The sequence below is a fragment of the Pristiophorus japonicus genome, chromosome 1, assembly GCF_044704955.1.
Source record: "Pristiophorus japonicus isolate sPriJap1 chromosome 1, sPriJap1.hap1, whole genome shotgun sequence".
Classification (NCBI taxonomy): Eukaryota; Metazoa; Chordata; class Chondrichthyes; family Pristiophoridae; genus Pristiophorus; species Pristiophorus japonicus.
In genome coordinates this window covers 61453495-61470931 of record NC_091977.1, presented here as the reverse complement: position 1 = coordinate 61470931, position 17437 = coordinate 61453495, and the positions used below count along the sequence as shown (strand labels likewise).

At 44.9% G+C, this 17437-nt stretch overlaps 1 protein-coding gene across 1 annotated transcript in view; it reads right to left on the bottom strand.

Moving 5' to 3' along the window:
• cenpe (centromere protein E) overlaps positions 1 to 17203 on the bottom strand; it is a 210191-nt gene extending 192988 nt beyond the window's left edge. The window contains exon 1 of the mRNA XM_070880180.1: positions 16906 to 17203. Within this exon, the coding sequence (XP_070736281.1) occupies positions 16906 to 16961 (56 nt within the window). The 5' untranslated portion in view covers positions 16962 to 17203. The remainder of the gene's footprint in view (positions 1 to 16905) is intronic.
• Between the last annotated feature and the right edge of the window lie 234 nt (positions 17204 to 17437).

The window sequence follows — 17437 nt, the reverse complement described above, 5'->3', positions numbered from 1 at the left end:
GAAACTTGCTTAGCACTTTAGCACATGAAGTGTCATCCACCGATGACACCGCTTTGATATCATTCCAATTCCATTTGATTTTTTTTGAGCCAATTCCTGCCGAACAGCATTGGATCATTTCCTGGAACGATCCATAACTGTAGATCATGAACCACACGACACCTTGACGACTGCACTGCCAATCACCGGTATGAGTTCTTTCGTGTAAGTACACAACTTGGCATTGACCGGACTCAACTTAGGCTTCACAGCCTTAGTGCCCCACAGCTTGTCGAATGTCCTTTGGCTCATTATCGACTGACTCGCACCAGTGTCCAATTCCATCGATATTGGCACATCATTTAGTTTCACATTAACCATCATCGGTTAGCTCTTTGTCAGCAACGAACAGGCCATACACTTCCTCCTTGGGTATCTTGGGTTGCATATTCAGGTCCGCACTGGACTGGTCATCGTCCATGTGGTGAGGCACAGCACGCTTTCTCAGTTGTGGACATATTCGCTGAAGATGCCCCACTTTCGAACAGCCTTTACAGATGTACTGTTTAAAACGATACTGATGATGCCGATGACTGCCCCCACAACACCAACAGGATGAAATCGGATTCGTACCCGTTGGCGGACTTTGAGCAGCGACAGGTTTCACATAAGCAGTCGAGTAGGCCCTGCCTTAAGCAGCTCTGCCATATGGCGACACAATCTTGTTTACAGTACTTGCCGTGGAGCTCCAACTCTTCGATGATATCTGCCTTAAATTATCGGTCGTCATGCATGCCTGGGCAAAGACGATGGCCTTGCTCAAATCCAGCATCTCCGCAGCTAATAACTTCCGGAGGATCACCTTGTGGTTGATTCCTATTAAGAAATCTTGCAGCATGTCTTCCAACGCGTCTTCGAACTTATATGGCCCAGCAAGATGCCTTAGGTCAGCGACGAATTCCGACACATATTCGTTCTGAGGGCCAGGATGTGTGTAGAATCGATAGCGTGAGATGATAATGCCTTCTTTTGGTTTGAGATGGTCACGTACCAGAGCACACAATTCCTCATAGGCCTTGCCCGTTGGATGTGCAGGAGAGAGGAGATTCTTTAGGAGGCCATAGATTTTAGGACTGCACGAAGTACTGGTCCAGGCAATCGATAAAATCCGACCAGTCCTCTTCTTCCACGAATCTCTCCAGAATTCCTATGGTGCTCATTTTGCATGCGAAGGTTCTTGAGTTACCTCACCGTCAAATGTTATGTATATAATAACTCGATAGACTGAATACTGTAAACTCACTCAGGTGCAAACCTAGCTCAACTTTATTCGGGCCTAAAGTGCCCACATTACAGGGTGGCTTGCTTGATATACCTGGCCCGCACACGCGTGCATACAGCCCAATGACGTCCCCCAGTGGCTAGTAACTCCAAGCATACATACATGACAGTAGGGATAAAGAGTAGCTATTCACGGTGGGTAGTGATGTTCCAAGAGGATCATTGCTGAGACCACTGTTGTTCACAATTTATTTTAACGACTAAACTTTGGAATCAAAAACAATCTCTAAATTTGCAGATGACACCAAATTTGGGGGGGGGGGGGGGGGGGGAAAGAGAGAAAGAGACAACACAGAGGAGGAATGCAACAAATTACAGGTGGACATTAATAAACTTGCAGAATGGGCATATAATAATTGGCAAATGAAGTTCAACACAGATAAAAGTGAGGTACAGGTGGAGCGTCCAAAATCCAGAGTTCCAGAATCCAGACACCGGGCCGATCCGTGGCGGGGTCATCCAGAATCCAGAAAATGTTCCGGAATCCGGACACCCTGCCAAACCGCCGCATGCCAGGCCCAGGGAAAATCTAAAAATTGAAATTGAAAACTCAACACTCACAGGAATGAAAAAACAAAAACTCCAACTCATCTCTTTTTCCAGGTCTTCACACCCAGAGGCACCGCTGCTCCAGGTCTCCCCCCACCGGGTGTCTTCCCTCAGCCAGAACACAAGCGTGCCAAAACTGCAAAGCACGGTGACCGCGGCACCCCCAGCCTTACAAGCTGGCAGTGCACCGAAAACCACCGGAGCAAGACCCCAGCGAAACTTTGGGGATGATCCAAGTTTTCCTTTCCCCTCCTTCTACTACTCTGGTCACAATACTCCACACAATTCCTGCATTTTTTATTATTTCACCTTTTCCACTATTTACTTCTAGAATTAAATCTAAAACAGCGTCAATTCATCGCACTCCTCCGATTGAAACCGAGAGTTAACTGGCCCAGTCCTGGAAGCAGAAACAATCACTGCCGATTTTCCACACTGTATTTTGGGGGATTACTTGTGCTGTGAGTAAGAAATTTTGATTGTAGTATCGCTGTTTATTTCCATCAAACAGCCATCCGAAAACCGGACACGGACACTGCAGCTCCCCAAACCAGCCGGCCCCTGCCTGCCCCCAAAGTAAACAGCGCAAATCGGAAGCTGTGAATGGATTGCAATGCCCCATGACCCCGAACGGAGTTGGAAAGATGTTCCGAAATCCGGAACGGCCTCGGTCCAGAGGTTTCCGGATTTCAACGCTCCACCTGAATTACATTTTGGTAGGAAGAATACGGTCACTTATTACTAGGAGGATGCGCGTCTCGGTGGGGTAGAGCAACAAAGGGATCTCGGAGTACAACTACACAAATAACTCAGTTGTGACACAGGTTAGCAAGGCTTTAAAAAAGTAAACCAAGATGATTTATTTCTAGAGATATAGAATTGAAAAGTAGGGAAGTTATGCTAAACCTGTATTTAACCTTGGTTAGACCACACTTCGAGTACTGCGTACAGTTCTGCTCGCCATATTATAAAAAGAATAGAGACTGGAGAGGGTGCAGAGAAGATTTACAAGGATTACACCAGAAATGCGAGGGTATATACATCAGGAAAGGATGAACAGGGTGGGTCACTTTTCTCTTGAAAAAAGACCTAATAGAGGTCTTTAAAACTATGAAAAGTTTTGGTAGAGTGTGAGAGAGTTTCCACTTATGGGGAAGAGCATAACTAGAGGCCATCAATACAAGATAGTCACTAAGAAATCCAATACGGAATTCAAAAGAAACTTCATTACTCAAGAGTGGTGAGAATGTGGAACTCGCTACCACAGGGAGTGGTTGAAGTGAATAATATAGATGCATTTAAGGGGAGGCTATAGAAGCACATGCGAAAGAAAGGAATAGAGGGTTATGCCCATAGAAACATAGAAAATAGGTGCAGGAGTAGGCCATTCGGCTCTTCGAGCCTGCACCACCATTCAATATCATTGCTGATCATTCACCTCCGTACTCCTATCCTGCTTTCTCTCCATACCCCTTGATCCCTTTAGCTGTAAGGGCCATATCCAACTCCGTCTTGACTATATCTAACACACTGGCATCAAAAACTCCCTGCGGAAGAGAATTCCACAGGTTAACAACTCTGAGTGAATAAGTTTCTCCTCATCTTAGTCCTAAATGGCTTACCCCTTATCCTTAGACTGTGACCCCTGGTTCTGGACTCCCCCAACATCGGGAACATTCTTCCTGCATCTAACCTGTCCAGTCCCGTTAGAATTTTATATGAGATCCCCTCTCATCCTTCTAAACTCCAGTGAATACAGGCCCGGTCAATCCAGTTTCTCCTCATATGTCAGTCCTGCCAGCCCAGGAATCAGTCTGGTGAACCTTCGCTGCACTCCCTCAATAGCAAGTACATCCTTCCTCAGATTAGGAGACCAAAACGGAACACAATATTCCAGGTGAGGCCTCACCAAGGCCCTGTACAGTTGCAGCAAGACCTCCCTGCTCCTATACTCAAATCCCTTAGTTATGAAGGCCAACATACCATTTGCCTTCTTCACTGTACCTGCATGCCAACTTTCAATGACTGATGTACCATGACACCCAGGTCACGTTGCACCTCCCCTTTTCCTAATATGCCGCCGTTCAGATAATATTCTGCCTTCGTGTTTTTGCCACCAAAGTGGATACTCTCACATTTATCCACATTATATTGCATCTGCCATGCATTTGCCCACTCACGTAAACTGTCCAAGTCACCCTACAGCCTCTTAGCATCCTCCTCACAGCTCTCACCGCCACCCAGCTTAGTGTCATCTGCAAACTTGGAGATATTACTCTCAATTCCTTCATTTAAATCATTGATGTATATTGTAAAGAGCTGGGGTTCCAGCATCGAGCCCTGTGGCACCCCACTACTCACTGCCTGCCATTCTGAAAAGGACCCGTTTATCCCGACTCTCTGCTTCCTGTCTGCCAACGAGTTCTCTACCCATGTCAGTACATTACCCCCAATATCATGTGCTTTAATTTTGCACACCAATCTCTTGTGTGGGACCTTGTCAAAAGCCTTTTGAAATTCCAAATACACCACATCCACTGGTTCTCCCTTGTCCACTCTACTAGTTACATCCTCAAAAAATTCTAGAAGATTTGTCAAGCATGATTTCCTTTTCACAAATCCATGCTGACTTGGACCAACCCTGTCACTGCTTTCCAAATGCATATTTCATCTTTAATAATTGATTCCAACATTTTCCCCACTACTGATGTCAGGCTAACCAGTCTATAAGTCCCCATTTTCTCTCTCCCTCTTTTTTTAAAAAGTGGTGTTACATTAGCTACCCTCCAGTCCATATGAACTGATCCAGAGTCGATAGACTGTTGGAAAATGACCACCAATGCATCCACTATTTCTAGGGCCACTTCCTTAAGTACTCTGGGATGCAGACTATCAGGCCCTGGGGATTTATCGGCCTTCAATCCCATCAATGTCCCGAACAATTTCCTGACTAATAAGGATTTCCTTCAGTTCCTTCTTCTCGCTAGACCCTCGATCCCCTAGTATTTCCGGAACATTATTTGTGTCTTCCTTCGTGAAGACAGAACCAAAGTATGTGTTCAATTGGTCTGCCATTTCTTTGTTTCCCATTATAAATTCACCTGATTCTGACTGCAAGGGACCCATGTTTGTCTTCACTAATCTTTTTCTCTTCACATATCTATAGAAGCTTTTGCAGTCAGTTTTTATGTTCCTAGCAAGCTTCCTCTCATACTCTTATTTTTCCCCTCCTAATTAAACCCTTTGTCCTCTTCTGCTGAATTCTAAATTTCTCCCAGGCCTCAGGTTTGCTGCTTTTTCTGGCCAATTTATATGCCTCTTCCTTGGATTTAGCACTATCCCCAATTTCCCTTTTTAGTCACGGTTGAGCCACTTTCATTTTATTTTTTACTCCAGACAGGGATGTACAATTGTTGAAGTTCATCCATGTGATCTTTAAAAAGTTTGCCATTGCCTATCCACCATCAACCCTTTAAGTCTCATTCGCCAGTCTATTCTAGCCAATTCACATCTCATACCATCGAAGTTACCTTTCCTTAAGTTCAGGACCCTAGTCTCTGAATTAACTGTGTCACTCTCCATCATAAAGAATTCTACCATATTATGGTCACTCTTCCCCAAGAGGCCTCGCACAACAAGATTGCTAATTAGCCCCTTCTCAGTCTAGAATGGCCAACCCTCCAGTTGGTTCCTCGACATATTGATCTAGAAAACCATCCCTAATACACTCCAGGAAATCCTCCTCCACCACATTGCTACCAGTTTGGTTAGCCCAATCTATATGTAGATTAAAGTCGCCCATGATAACTGCTGTACCTTTATTGCACGAATCCCTAATTTCTTGTTTGATGCTGTCCGCAACCTCTCTACTACTGTTTGGTGGTCTGTACACAACTCCCACTAGCGTTTTCTGCCCTTTTGTGTTCCGCAGCTCTACCCATACAGATTCCACATCATCCAAGCTAATGTCCTTCCTTACTATTGCGTTAATTTCCTCTTTAACACCCATGTCTCCATAATCCCAAATATCTCATACTCGTTAATAGCTGCCTGCGCAGTTAATTCGTCCACCTTATTCCAAATACTCCTTGCATTGAGGCAGAGCCTTCAGGCTTGTCTTTTTAAACACACTTTGTCCCTTTAGACTTTTGCTGTAATGTGGTCCTTTTTGATTTTTGCCTTGGGTTATTCTGCCCTCCACTTTTACTTTTCTTCTTTCGATCTTTTGCTTCTGCCCCCATTTTACTTCCCTCTGTCTCCCTGCATAGGTTCCCATCCCCCTGCCATTTTAGTTTAACTCCTCCCCAACAGCACTAGCAAACACTCCCCCTAGGACATTGGTTGCGGTCCGCCCAGATTTAGATGAGGAGAGTCGAGTCGAACATCAACGCCAGCATGGACTGGTTGGGGCCAAATGGTCTGTTTCTGTGTCATATATTCCATGTAATCACACTCCTGACTTGTGCCTTATAGATGGTGGCAAGGCTTTGGGGAGTCAGGTGAGACACTCACTGAAGAATACCCAGCCTCTGACACACTGTTACCACAGTATTTATGTGGCTCGTCCAGTTAAGTTTCTGGTCAATGGTGACGCTCAAGATGTTGATGGTGGGGGATTCGGCGATGGTAAAGCCATTGAATATCATGGGAAGGTGGCTAGACTCTCGCTTGTTGGAGATGGTCATTACCTGCCATTTGTGTGACACGAATATTTGTGGCCAGTTATCAGCCCAAGCCTGAATGTCATCTAGGTCTTTCTGCATGTGGGCATGGACTGCTTCATTTTCTGAGGCGTTCCAAATTAAACTGAACACTGTGCAATTATCAGCAAACATCCTCACTTCTGACCTTATGATGAAGCAGCTGGTTGGGCCGAGGACACTGCTCTGAGGAACTCCTGTAGCAATGTTCTGGGGCGGTGATGATTGAACATTTTCCTCTGTGTTACGTATGACACCAGCCAATGGAGAAGTTTACCCCAATTACCATTGATTTCAATTTTACTCAGGTGCCTTGATGCCACCCTTGGTCAAATGCTGCCACTGTGTAATATTATTCTCATCTCACCTCTGGTTCTTTTACCAATTATCTTACATCGGTGCTCTCTGGTGACTGACCCTTCTGCCACTGGAAACCGTGTTTCTTATTTACTCTTATTAAAACCCTTCATAATTTTGAACACATCAATTAAATCTCCCCATAACCTTCTCTGCTCGGAGAACAATTCCAGCTTCTCTAATCTCGCCACAACTGAAGTCTTTCATCCCTGGAACCATTCCAGTAAATCTACTCTGCACTCTCTCCATGACCTTGACCTCCTTGAATATAGGGGGTATGACAAAGAAGTTTGCAGATACTAAATCGGCTGTGTTGATAATGAAGTAGAAAGTTGCAGACTGCAGGAAGATATCAACCAACTGGTCAGATGGGCAGAACAGTGGCAAATGGAATTTAATCCAGAGACGTGTGAGGTAATGCTTTTGAGGAGGGCCAAGAAGGAAAGGGAATACACATTAAATGGTAGGATACTAAGAAGTGTAGAGGAACAAAAGGACCTTGGAGTGCATGTCCACAGATCCCTGAAAATAGCAGGCCAGGTAGATAAGGTGGTTAAGAAGGCATACGGAATGCTTGCCTTTATTTGCCAAGGCATAGAATACAAGAGCAGGGGGGGGTTATGTTTGAACTGTATAAAGCACTGGTTAGGCCACAGCTGGAATACTGCATGCAGTTCTGGTCACTGCATTACAGGAAGGACATGATTGCACTGGAGAGGGTACAGAGAAGATTCACGAGAATGTTGCTGGGAGTGGAGAATCTTAGCTATGAGGACAGATTGGATTTGTTTTCATTGGGACCAAGGAGTCTGAGGGGAGACCTCAAGTGTATAAAATTATGAGGGGCCTAGATATAGTGGATAGAAAGGGTCCATTTCCCTTAACAGAGGGATCAACAACCAGAGGGCATAAATTTAAAGTAATTGGTAGACGGTTTAGGAGAGATTTGAGGGATTTGGAACTCACTGCCTGAAAGGGTGGTAGAGGCAGAAACCCTTGCCACATTTAAAAAATAACATAAGAACTAGGAACAGGAGTAGGCCATACGGCCCCTCGAGCCTGCTCCGCCAGTCAATAAGATCATGGCTGATCTGATCATGGACTCAGCTCCACTTCCCCACAAGCTCCCCATAACATCCCTGTCTGGAGTACAAATATAATGGGGAAGATGGCTCAACCGTGGCTAACAAGAGAAATTAAGGATAGTGTTAAATCCAAGGAAGAGGCATATAAATTGGCCAGAAAAAGCAGCAAACCTGAGGACTGGGAGAAATTTAGAATTCAGCAGAGGACGACAAAGGGTTTAATTAGGAGGGGGAAAATAGAATATGAGTAAGTTTGCAGGGAACATAAAAACTGACTGCAAAAGCTTCTATAAATATGTGAAGAGAAAAAGATTAGTGAAGACAAACGTAGGTCCCTTGCAGTCAGATTCAGGTGAATTTATAATGGGGAGCAAAGAAATGGCAGACCAGTTGAACAAATACTTTGGTTCGGTCTTCACAAAGGAAGACACAAATAACCTTCCGGAAATATTAGGGGACCGAGGGTCTAGTGAAAAGGTGGAACTGAAGGAAATCCTTACTGGCAGGAAATTGATGGGATTGAAGGCCGATAAATCCCCAGGGCCTGATAGTCTGCATCCTAGAGTACTTAAGGAAGTGGCCCTAGAAATAGTGGATGCATTGGTGATCATTTTCCTACAGTCTATTGACTCTGTATCAGCTTCTATGGACTGGAGAATAGCTAATGTAACACCACTTTTTAAATGAGAGAGAGAGAGAGAGAGAGAGAGAGAGAGAGAGAGAGAGAATGAGTAATTATAGACCGGTTAGCCTGACATCAGTAGTGGGGAAAATGTTGGAATCAATTATTAAAGATGAAATAGCAGCGCATTTGGAAAGCAGTGACAGGATCGGTCCTAGTCAGCATGGATTTATGAAAGGGAAATCATGCTGGACAAATCTTCTGGAATTTTTTTTGAGGATGTAACTAGTAGAGTGGACAAGGGAGAACCAGTGGATGTGGTGTATTTGGACTTTCAAAAGGCTTTTGATAAGGTCCCACACAAGAGATTGGTGTGCAAAATTAAAGCACATGATATTGATGGTAATGTACTGACATGGATGGAGAACTGGTTGGCAGACAGGAAGCAGAGAGTTGGGATAAACGGGTCCTTTTCAGAATGGCAGGCAGTGACTAGTGGGGTGCAGCCGGGCTCAGTGTTGGGACCCCAGCTATTTACAATATACATTAATGATTTAGATGAAGGAATTGAGTGTAATATCTCCAAGTTTGCAGATGACACTAAACTGGGTGGCGGAGTGAGCTGTGAGGAGGACGTTAAGAGGCTGCAGGGTGACTTGGACAGGTTAGGAGAGTGGGCAAATGCATGGCAGATGCAGTATAATGTGGATAAATGTGAGGTTATCCACTTTGGTGGCAAAAACACGAAGGCAGAATATTATCTGAATGGCGGCAGATTAGGAAAAGGTAAGGTGCAACGAGACCTGGGTGTCATGGTACATCAGTCATTGAAAGTTGGTATGCAGGTACAGCAGGCAGTGAAGGCGTCAAATGGTATATTGGCCTTCACAGCTAGGGGATTTGAGTATAGGAGCAGGGAGGTCTTACTGCAGTTGTACAGGGCCTTGGTGAGGCCTCACCTGGAATATTGTGTTCAGTTTTGGTCTCCTAATCTGAGGAAGGACGTTCTTGCTATTGAGGGAGTGCAGCGAAGGTTCCCAGGATGGCAGGACTGACATATGAGGAGAGGGGGGGATCGACTGGGCCTGTATTCACTGGAGTTTAGAAGGATGAGAGGGGATCTCATAGAAACATATAAAATTCTGATGGGACTGGACAGGTTAGATGCAGGAAGAATGTTACCGATGTTGGGGAAGTCCAGAACCAGGGAACACAGTCTAAGGATAAGGGGTAAGCCATTTAGAACTGAGATGAGGAGAAACTTCTTCACTCAGAGTTGTTAACCTGTGGAATTCCCTACCACAAAGAGTTGTTGTTAGTTCATTGGATATATTCAAGAGGGAGTTCGATATGGCCCTTACGGCTAAAGGGATCAAGGGGTATGGAGAGAAAGCAGGAAAGGGGTACTGAGGTGAATGATCAGCCATGATCTTATTGAATGGTGGTGCAGGCTCGAAGGGCTGAATGGCCTACTCCTGTACCTATTTTCTATGTTTCTATAACCCCTTATCGTTTCAGAAACTTTCTATTTCTGTCTTAAATTTATTCAATGGCCCAGCTGCCACAGCTCTCAGGCAGCAAGTTCCACAGATTTACAACACTCAGAAGAAATTTCTCCTCATCTCTGTTTTAAATGGGCGGCCCCTTATTCTAAGATCATGCCCTCTATAGTTCTAGTCTCCCCCATCAGTGGAAACCTCCTCTCTGCATCCACCCTGTCAAGCCCCCTCATAATCTTACACGTTTCGATAAGATCGCCTCTCATTCTTCTGAATTCCAACGAGTAGAGGCCTAATCTACTCAACCTTTCCTCATACGTCAACCCCCTCATCCCCGGAATCAACCTAGTGAACCTTCTCTGAACTGCCTCCGAAGCAAGTATATCCCTTCGTAAATATGGAAACCAAAACTGCACGCAATATTCCAGGTGTGGCTTCACCAATACCTTATATAGCTGTAGCACGACTTCCCTGCTTTTATACTCTATCCCCTTCACAATAAAGGCCAAGATACCATTGGCCCTCCTGATCACTTGCTGTACCTGCACACTATCCTTTTGTGTTTCATGCACCAGGACCTCCAGGTCCCGTTGTACTGCAGCACTTTGCAATTTTTCTCCATTTAAATAATAACTTGCTCTGATTTTTTTTCAGCCAAAGTGCATAACCTCACTTTCCAACATTATACTCCATCTGCCACATTTTTGCCCACTCATTTAGCCTGTCTATGCCCTTTTGCAGGTTTTTTGTGCCCTCCTCACACATTGCTTTTCCTCCCATCTTTGTATCACCAGAAAGCTTGTCTATGTTACACTCTGTCCCTTCATCCAAGTCGTTAATATAGATTGTAAATAGTTGGGGTCCCAGCATTGATCCCTGCGGCACCCCACTAGTTACTGATTGTCAACCAGAGAATGAACCATTTATCCTGATTCTGTTTTCTGTTAACCAATCCTCTATCCATGCTAATATTACCCCCAAGCCTGTGAACATTTATCTTGTGCAGTAATCTTTTTAGGTGGCAAATGCCTTCTGGAAGTCCAAATACACCACATCATCTGCTTCCCCTTGATCCACCCTGTTTGTTACATCCTCAAAGAATTCCAGTTAATTTGTCAAACATGACTTCCCTTTCATAAATCCATGCTGACTCTGCCTGACTGAATTATGTTTTTCGAAATGTCCTGCTACTGCTTCTTTAATAATGGACTCCGACATTTTCCCACCACAGATGTTAGGCTAACTGGTCTATAATTTCCTGCTTTTTGTCTGCCTCCTTTTTTTCCAAATAGGGCTGTTACATTTGCAGTTTCCCAATCGGCTGGGACCTCCCCAGAATCCAGGCAATTTTGGTAAATTACAACCAATGTATCCACAATCCCTGCTGCTACTTCTCTTAAGACCCTAGGATGCAAGCCATCAGGTCCAGGGGATTTATCTGCCTTTAGGCCCATTATCTTACTGAGCACCCCCTCCTTAGTGATTGTGATTGTGTTAAGTTCCTCCCCCATAGCCACTTGACTATCCACTGTTGTAATATTATTGGTGTACTTGGATGTGCAGGGTTACAGACCTAGAGCTGGAAAGTGGGATTAGGCTGGATAGCCTCTCGTTGGACAGCATGGGCACGATGGGCCGAAATGGCCTTCTTCCGTGCTGTAAACTTCTATGATTCCTAATGTGCAGTGCCCAGAATTGGACACAATACTCCAAGAAGATTGGGAAGCTTTTAAAAGCCAGCAAAGAATGACTAAAAAAATGATTAAGAAAGGGAAGATAGACTATGAAAGTAAACTAGCACAAAATATAAAAACAGATAGCGAGTGTATCTACAGGTATATAAAAAGGAAAAGAGTGGCTAAAGTAAATGTTGGTCCCTTAGAGGACAAGGCCAGGGAATTAGTAATGGCGAACATGGAGATGGCAGAAACTCTAAACAAAAACCTGGTATCAGTGTTCAATATCCCAACAGTGGAGAGTCGGGGGGGCAAAGGGGCAACGGGGGGGGGCAAACGGGCAACGGGGGGCAAAGGGGGGAGGGGCAACGGGGGGAGGGGGGCAAAGGGCGGGTGGAGGCGAGGGATGGAGCGGGAAAACTTAACACAATCACAATCACTAAGGTGGTGGCACTCAGTAAGATAATGGGACTAAAGGCGGATAAACCTCCTGGACCTGATGGCTTGCATCCTAGGGTCGAGAGAAGTAGCGGCAGGGATTGTGGATGCATTGGTTGTAATTTACCAAAATTCCCTGGATTCTGGAAAACTGCAAATGTAATACCCCTATTTAAAAAAAGGAGGCAGACAAAAAGCAGGAAATTATAGACCAGTTAGCCTAACATCTGTGGTTGGGAGTCCATTATTAAAGAAGCAGTAGCAGGACATTTGGGAAAAACATAATTCAGTCAGGCAGAGTCAGCATGGATTTATGAAAGGGAAGTCATGTTTGACAAATTAGCTGGGATTCTTTGAAGATGTAACAAACAGGGTGGATGTGATGTATTTGGACTTCCAGAAGGCATTTGACAAAGTGCCAGATAAAAAAGTTACTGCACAAGATAAAAGTTCACAGGGTCGAGGGTAATATTCGCATGGATAGAGGATTGGTTAACAGAAAACAGAGTCAGGATAAATGGTTCATTCTCTGGTTGGCAACCAGTAACTAGTGGGGTGCCGCAGGGTTCAGTGCTGGAACCCCAACTATTTACAATCTATATTAACGACTTGGAAGAAGGGACAGAGTGTAACATAGTCAAGTTTTCTGGCGATACAAAGATGGGAGGAAAAGCAATGTGTGAGGAGGACACAGAAAACCTGCAAAAGGACATAGACAGGCTAAGTGAGTGGACAAAAATGTGGCAGATGGAGTATAAATGCTGGAAAGTGTAAGGTTATGTACTCTGGCAGAAAAAAAATCAGAGCAAGTTATTTTTAAAATGGAGAAAATTTGCAAAGTGCTGCAGTACAACAGGACCTGGGGGTCCTGGTGCATGAAACACAAAAGGATAGTGTTCAGGTACAGCAAGTGATCAGGAAGGCCAATGGAATTTTGGCCTTTATTGCAAAGGGGATGGTGTAAGTCTTGCTGCAGTTATATAAGGTATTGGTGAGGCCACACTTGGAATGCTGCATACAGTTTTGGTTTCCATATTTAAGAAATGATATATTTGCTTTGGAGGCTGTTCGGAGAAGGTTCACTGGTTTGATTCCGGAGATGAGGGGGTTGACTTATGAGGAAAGGTCGAGTAGGTTGGGCCTCTACTCACTGGAATTAAGAATGAGAGGTGATCTTATCGTAACATATAACATTATATGTACTATGCTTAAACAAAGGGGACTACAGTGGGATGAGGGCAGAGTTGGCTAAAGTAGACTGGAAACAAGGACTCAACGGGGGCACAATTGAGGAACAGTGGAGGACTTTTAAGGAGCTCTTTCATAATGCGCAACAAAAATATATTCCAGTGAAAAAGGGCGGCAAGAGAAGAGATAACCAGCCGTGGATAACCAAGGAAATAAAGGAAAGTATCAAATCAAAATCCAATGCGTATAAGGTGGCCAAGGTTAGTGGGAAACTAGAGGATTGGGAAAATTTTTAAACGACAGCAAAGAATGACTAAAAAAACAATAAAGAAAGGGAGATAGATTACGAAGGTAAACTTGCGCAAAACAAAACAGATAGTAAAAGCTTTTACAGATATATAAAACGGAAAAGAGTGACTAAAGTAAATGTTGGTCCCTTAGAAGATGAAAAGGGGGATTTAATAATGGGAAATGTGGAAATGGCTGAGACCTTAAACAATTATTTTGCTTCCGTCTTCACAGTGGAAGACACAAAAACTATACCAAAAATTGCTGGTCATAAGAACGTGGGAAGGGAGGACCTTGAGATGATCACTATCACTAGTGAGGTAGTGCTGGACAGACTAATGGGACTGAAGGTAGACAAGTCCCCTGGTCCTGATGAAATGCATCCCAGGGTATTAAAAGAGATGGCGGAAGTTACAGCAGATGCATTTGTTATAATCTACCAAAATTCTCTGGACTCTGGGGAGGTACCAGCGGATTGGAGAGCAGCTAATGTAACGCCTCTGTTTAAAAAAGGGGGCAGGCAAAAGGCAGGTAACTATAGGCCGGTTAGTTTAACATCTGTAGTGGGGGAAATGCTTGAAACTATCATTAAGGAAGAAATAGCGGGACATCTGGATAGGAATAGTGCAATCAAGCAGACGCAGCATGGATTCATGAAAGGGAAATCATGTTTAACTAACTTACTGGAATTCTTTGAGGATATAACGAGCATGGTGGATAGAAGTGTACCGATGGATGTGGTGTATTTAGATTTCCAAAAGGCATTCGATAAGGTGCCACACGAAAGGTTACTGCAGAAGATAAAGGTACGCGGAGTCAGAGGAAATGTATTAGCATGGATAGAGAATTGGCTGGCGAACAGAAAGCAGAGAGTCGGGATAAATGGGTCCTTTTCCGGTTGGAAATCAGTGGTTAGTGGTGTGCCACAGGGATCAGTACTGGGACCACAACTGTTTACAATATACATAGATGACCTGGAAGAGGGGACAGAGTGTAGTGCAACAAAATTTGCAGATGACACTAAGATTAGTGGGAAAGCGGGTTGTGTAGAGGACTCAGAGAGGCTGTAAGGAGATTTGGATAGGTTAAGCGAATGGGCTAAGGTTTGGCAGATGGAATACAATGTCGGAAAGTGTGAGGTCATCCACCTTGGGGAAAAAAAAAAACAGGAAAAGGGAATATTATTTGAATGGGGAGAAATTACAACATGCTGTGGTGCAGAGGGACCTGGGGGTCCTTGTGCATGAAACTCTTTTAGAGTCTACCTACAAAACATAAAACATTAAATCGTGCCACCCGACCTGGGTGACACACCAGACATTTACAATGGTCCTTGTGCATGAAACTCTTTTTTTTTTGGAGTTTATCTGCAAAAACAAAAAACATTAACCCGTGCCACCCTACCTGGGTGACACACCAGACAGACATTTACAAGGCCCTTTTTTTTCCTTTTTTTTTGTGTTTTTCTTTTTTTTTGGTTTTTTTTTGGGCACTAAAATCACAATTTTTCCCCAGTGCCCCCTATAAAAGGGAAGGGGGACACTAAAAGCACCGGCAATTAAAACAAATTAAACTTTAAAACGTAAAATCAAATTAAAATTTGGTTGCCGGGCGTGATGATGCACTCCAGTCCCTCCGGTGCCCACCTCTCGCGGAAGGCCGCGAGTGTACCGGTGGACACCGCGTGCTCCATCTCCAAGGACACCCTGGACCGGATGTAAGAGCGGAAGAGAGGCAGGCAGTCAGGTTGAACGACCCCCTCGACCGCCCGCTGCCTGGACCGGCTGATGGCACCCTTGGCCGTGCCCAGGAGCAGTCCTACGAGGAGGCCCTCGGACCTACCCGCTCCCCTCCGTACAGGGTGCCCAAAGATCAGGAGAGTGGGACTGAAGTGCAGCCAGAATTTCAGGAGCAGCCCCTTCAAATAATGGAACAGGGGCTGCAACCTTGTGCACTCAATAAAAACATCCCAAAAGGTTAGTTTGCAGGTGCAGCAGGTAATCAGGAAGGCAAATGGAATGTTGGCCTTCATTGCGAAAGGGATGGAATACAAAAGCAGGGAGGTGTTGCTGCAACTGTATAAGGTATTGGTAAGGCCGCACCTGGAGTACTGCGTGCAGTTTTGGTCACCTTACTTAAGGAATGATATCCTAGCTTTGGAAGGGGTACAGAGACGATTCACTAGGCTGATTCGAGAAATGAGGGGGTTACCTTATGATGATAGATTGAGTAGACTGGGTCTTTACTCCTTGGAGTTCAGAAGGATGAGGGCTGATCTTATAGAAACATTTAAAATGAAAGGGATAGACAAGATCAAGGCAGAGAGGTTGTTTCCATTGGTGGGGGAGACTAGAACTAGGGGGCACAGCCTCAAAATACGGAGGAGCCAATTTAAAACCGAGTTGAGAAAGAATTTCTTCTCCCAGAGGGTTGTGAATCTGTGGAATTCTCTGCCCAAGGAAGCAGTTGAGGCTGGCTCATTGAATGTTTTCAAGTCAAAGATAGATAGATTTTTAAGCAATAAGGGAATTAAGGGTTACGGGGAGAGGGCAGGTAAGTGGAGCCGAGTCCACGACCAGATCAGCCATGATCTTATTGAATGACGGAGCAGGCTCGAGGGGCTAGATGGCCTACTCTTGTTCCTAATTCTTATGTTCTTATTACGAGGGGGCTTGACAAGATAGATGCAGAGAGGATGTTCCCACTGATGGGGGAGACTAGAACTAGGGGGCATAATCTTAGAATAAGGGGCCACCCATTTAAAACTGAGATGAGGAGGAATTTCTTGAGAGGGTTGTAAATCTGTGGAATTTGCTGTCTCAGAGCTGTGGAAGCTGGGTCATTGAATAAATTTAAGACAAAGATGGACAGCTTCTTGACCGATAAGAGAATAAGCAGGCAGGGAAGTGGTGCTGAGTCCATGATCGGATCATTCATGATCGTATTAAATGGTGGAGCAGGCTCGAGGGGCCGTATGGCCTACTCCTGCTCCTATTTCTGAAGTTCCTATGTTCCAGCTGGGGCCCAACCAGTGTTTTATAAAGGTTAAACATAACTTCCTTACTTTTATCCTCAATGCCTCTATGAAGCCCAGGATCCAGAATGCTTTCTCAACTTGTCCTCCCAACTTTGATTTCAGGAGTACATTGTAAAGAACACCCATTCTCCATTACACCTACTCACCGGTCATTGAGTGGCCTCAGCCGGACACACACTTGTACCGCGTCCTCCTCCGACATCCCTGCAACCGAGACTGCACTGCACGGCACCCGGCGCTGCTGGAAACCACTCACACTGCGGGGCCTCTCTCTCCTCTCTTCTGTTCTGTTCTGTTCCACCGCCTCTGAAGTTTCTCCGCTGCCGCTCTGTGTGTGTGTGTGTGTGTGTGTGTGTGTCTCTCTCTCTCTCTCTCTCTGCCTTTCCCTTTGCCGATAGCTCTTTGCCCGGGCCGCCGTGTCTCGCGTTTTCTCCTCTCTCCTGTTTGAATTTCCCAGCTTCAATCTCATTGGTCAAAGGCTCCCCTTCGGTTAACCCGGACTGCTCCACTGGCGGTGGTTGATGGGGGGGGGGGGTTTAAGCGGAGCAGTCCACTTGCAGCAGCTCCACCGAGCCCAACAGTTGATTTCAGTCTCCATCATCATCATCATAGGCAGTCCCTCGGAATCGAGAGGACTTGCTTCCACTCCCAAAGTGAGTTCTTTGATGGCTGAATGAT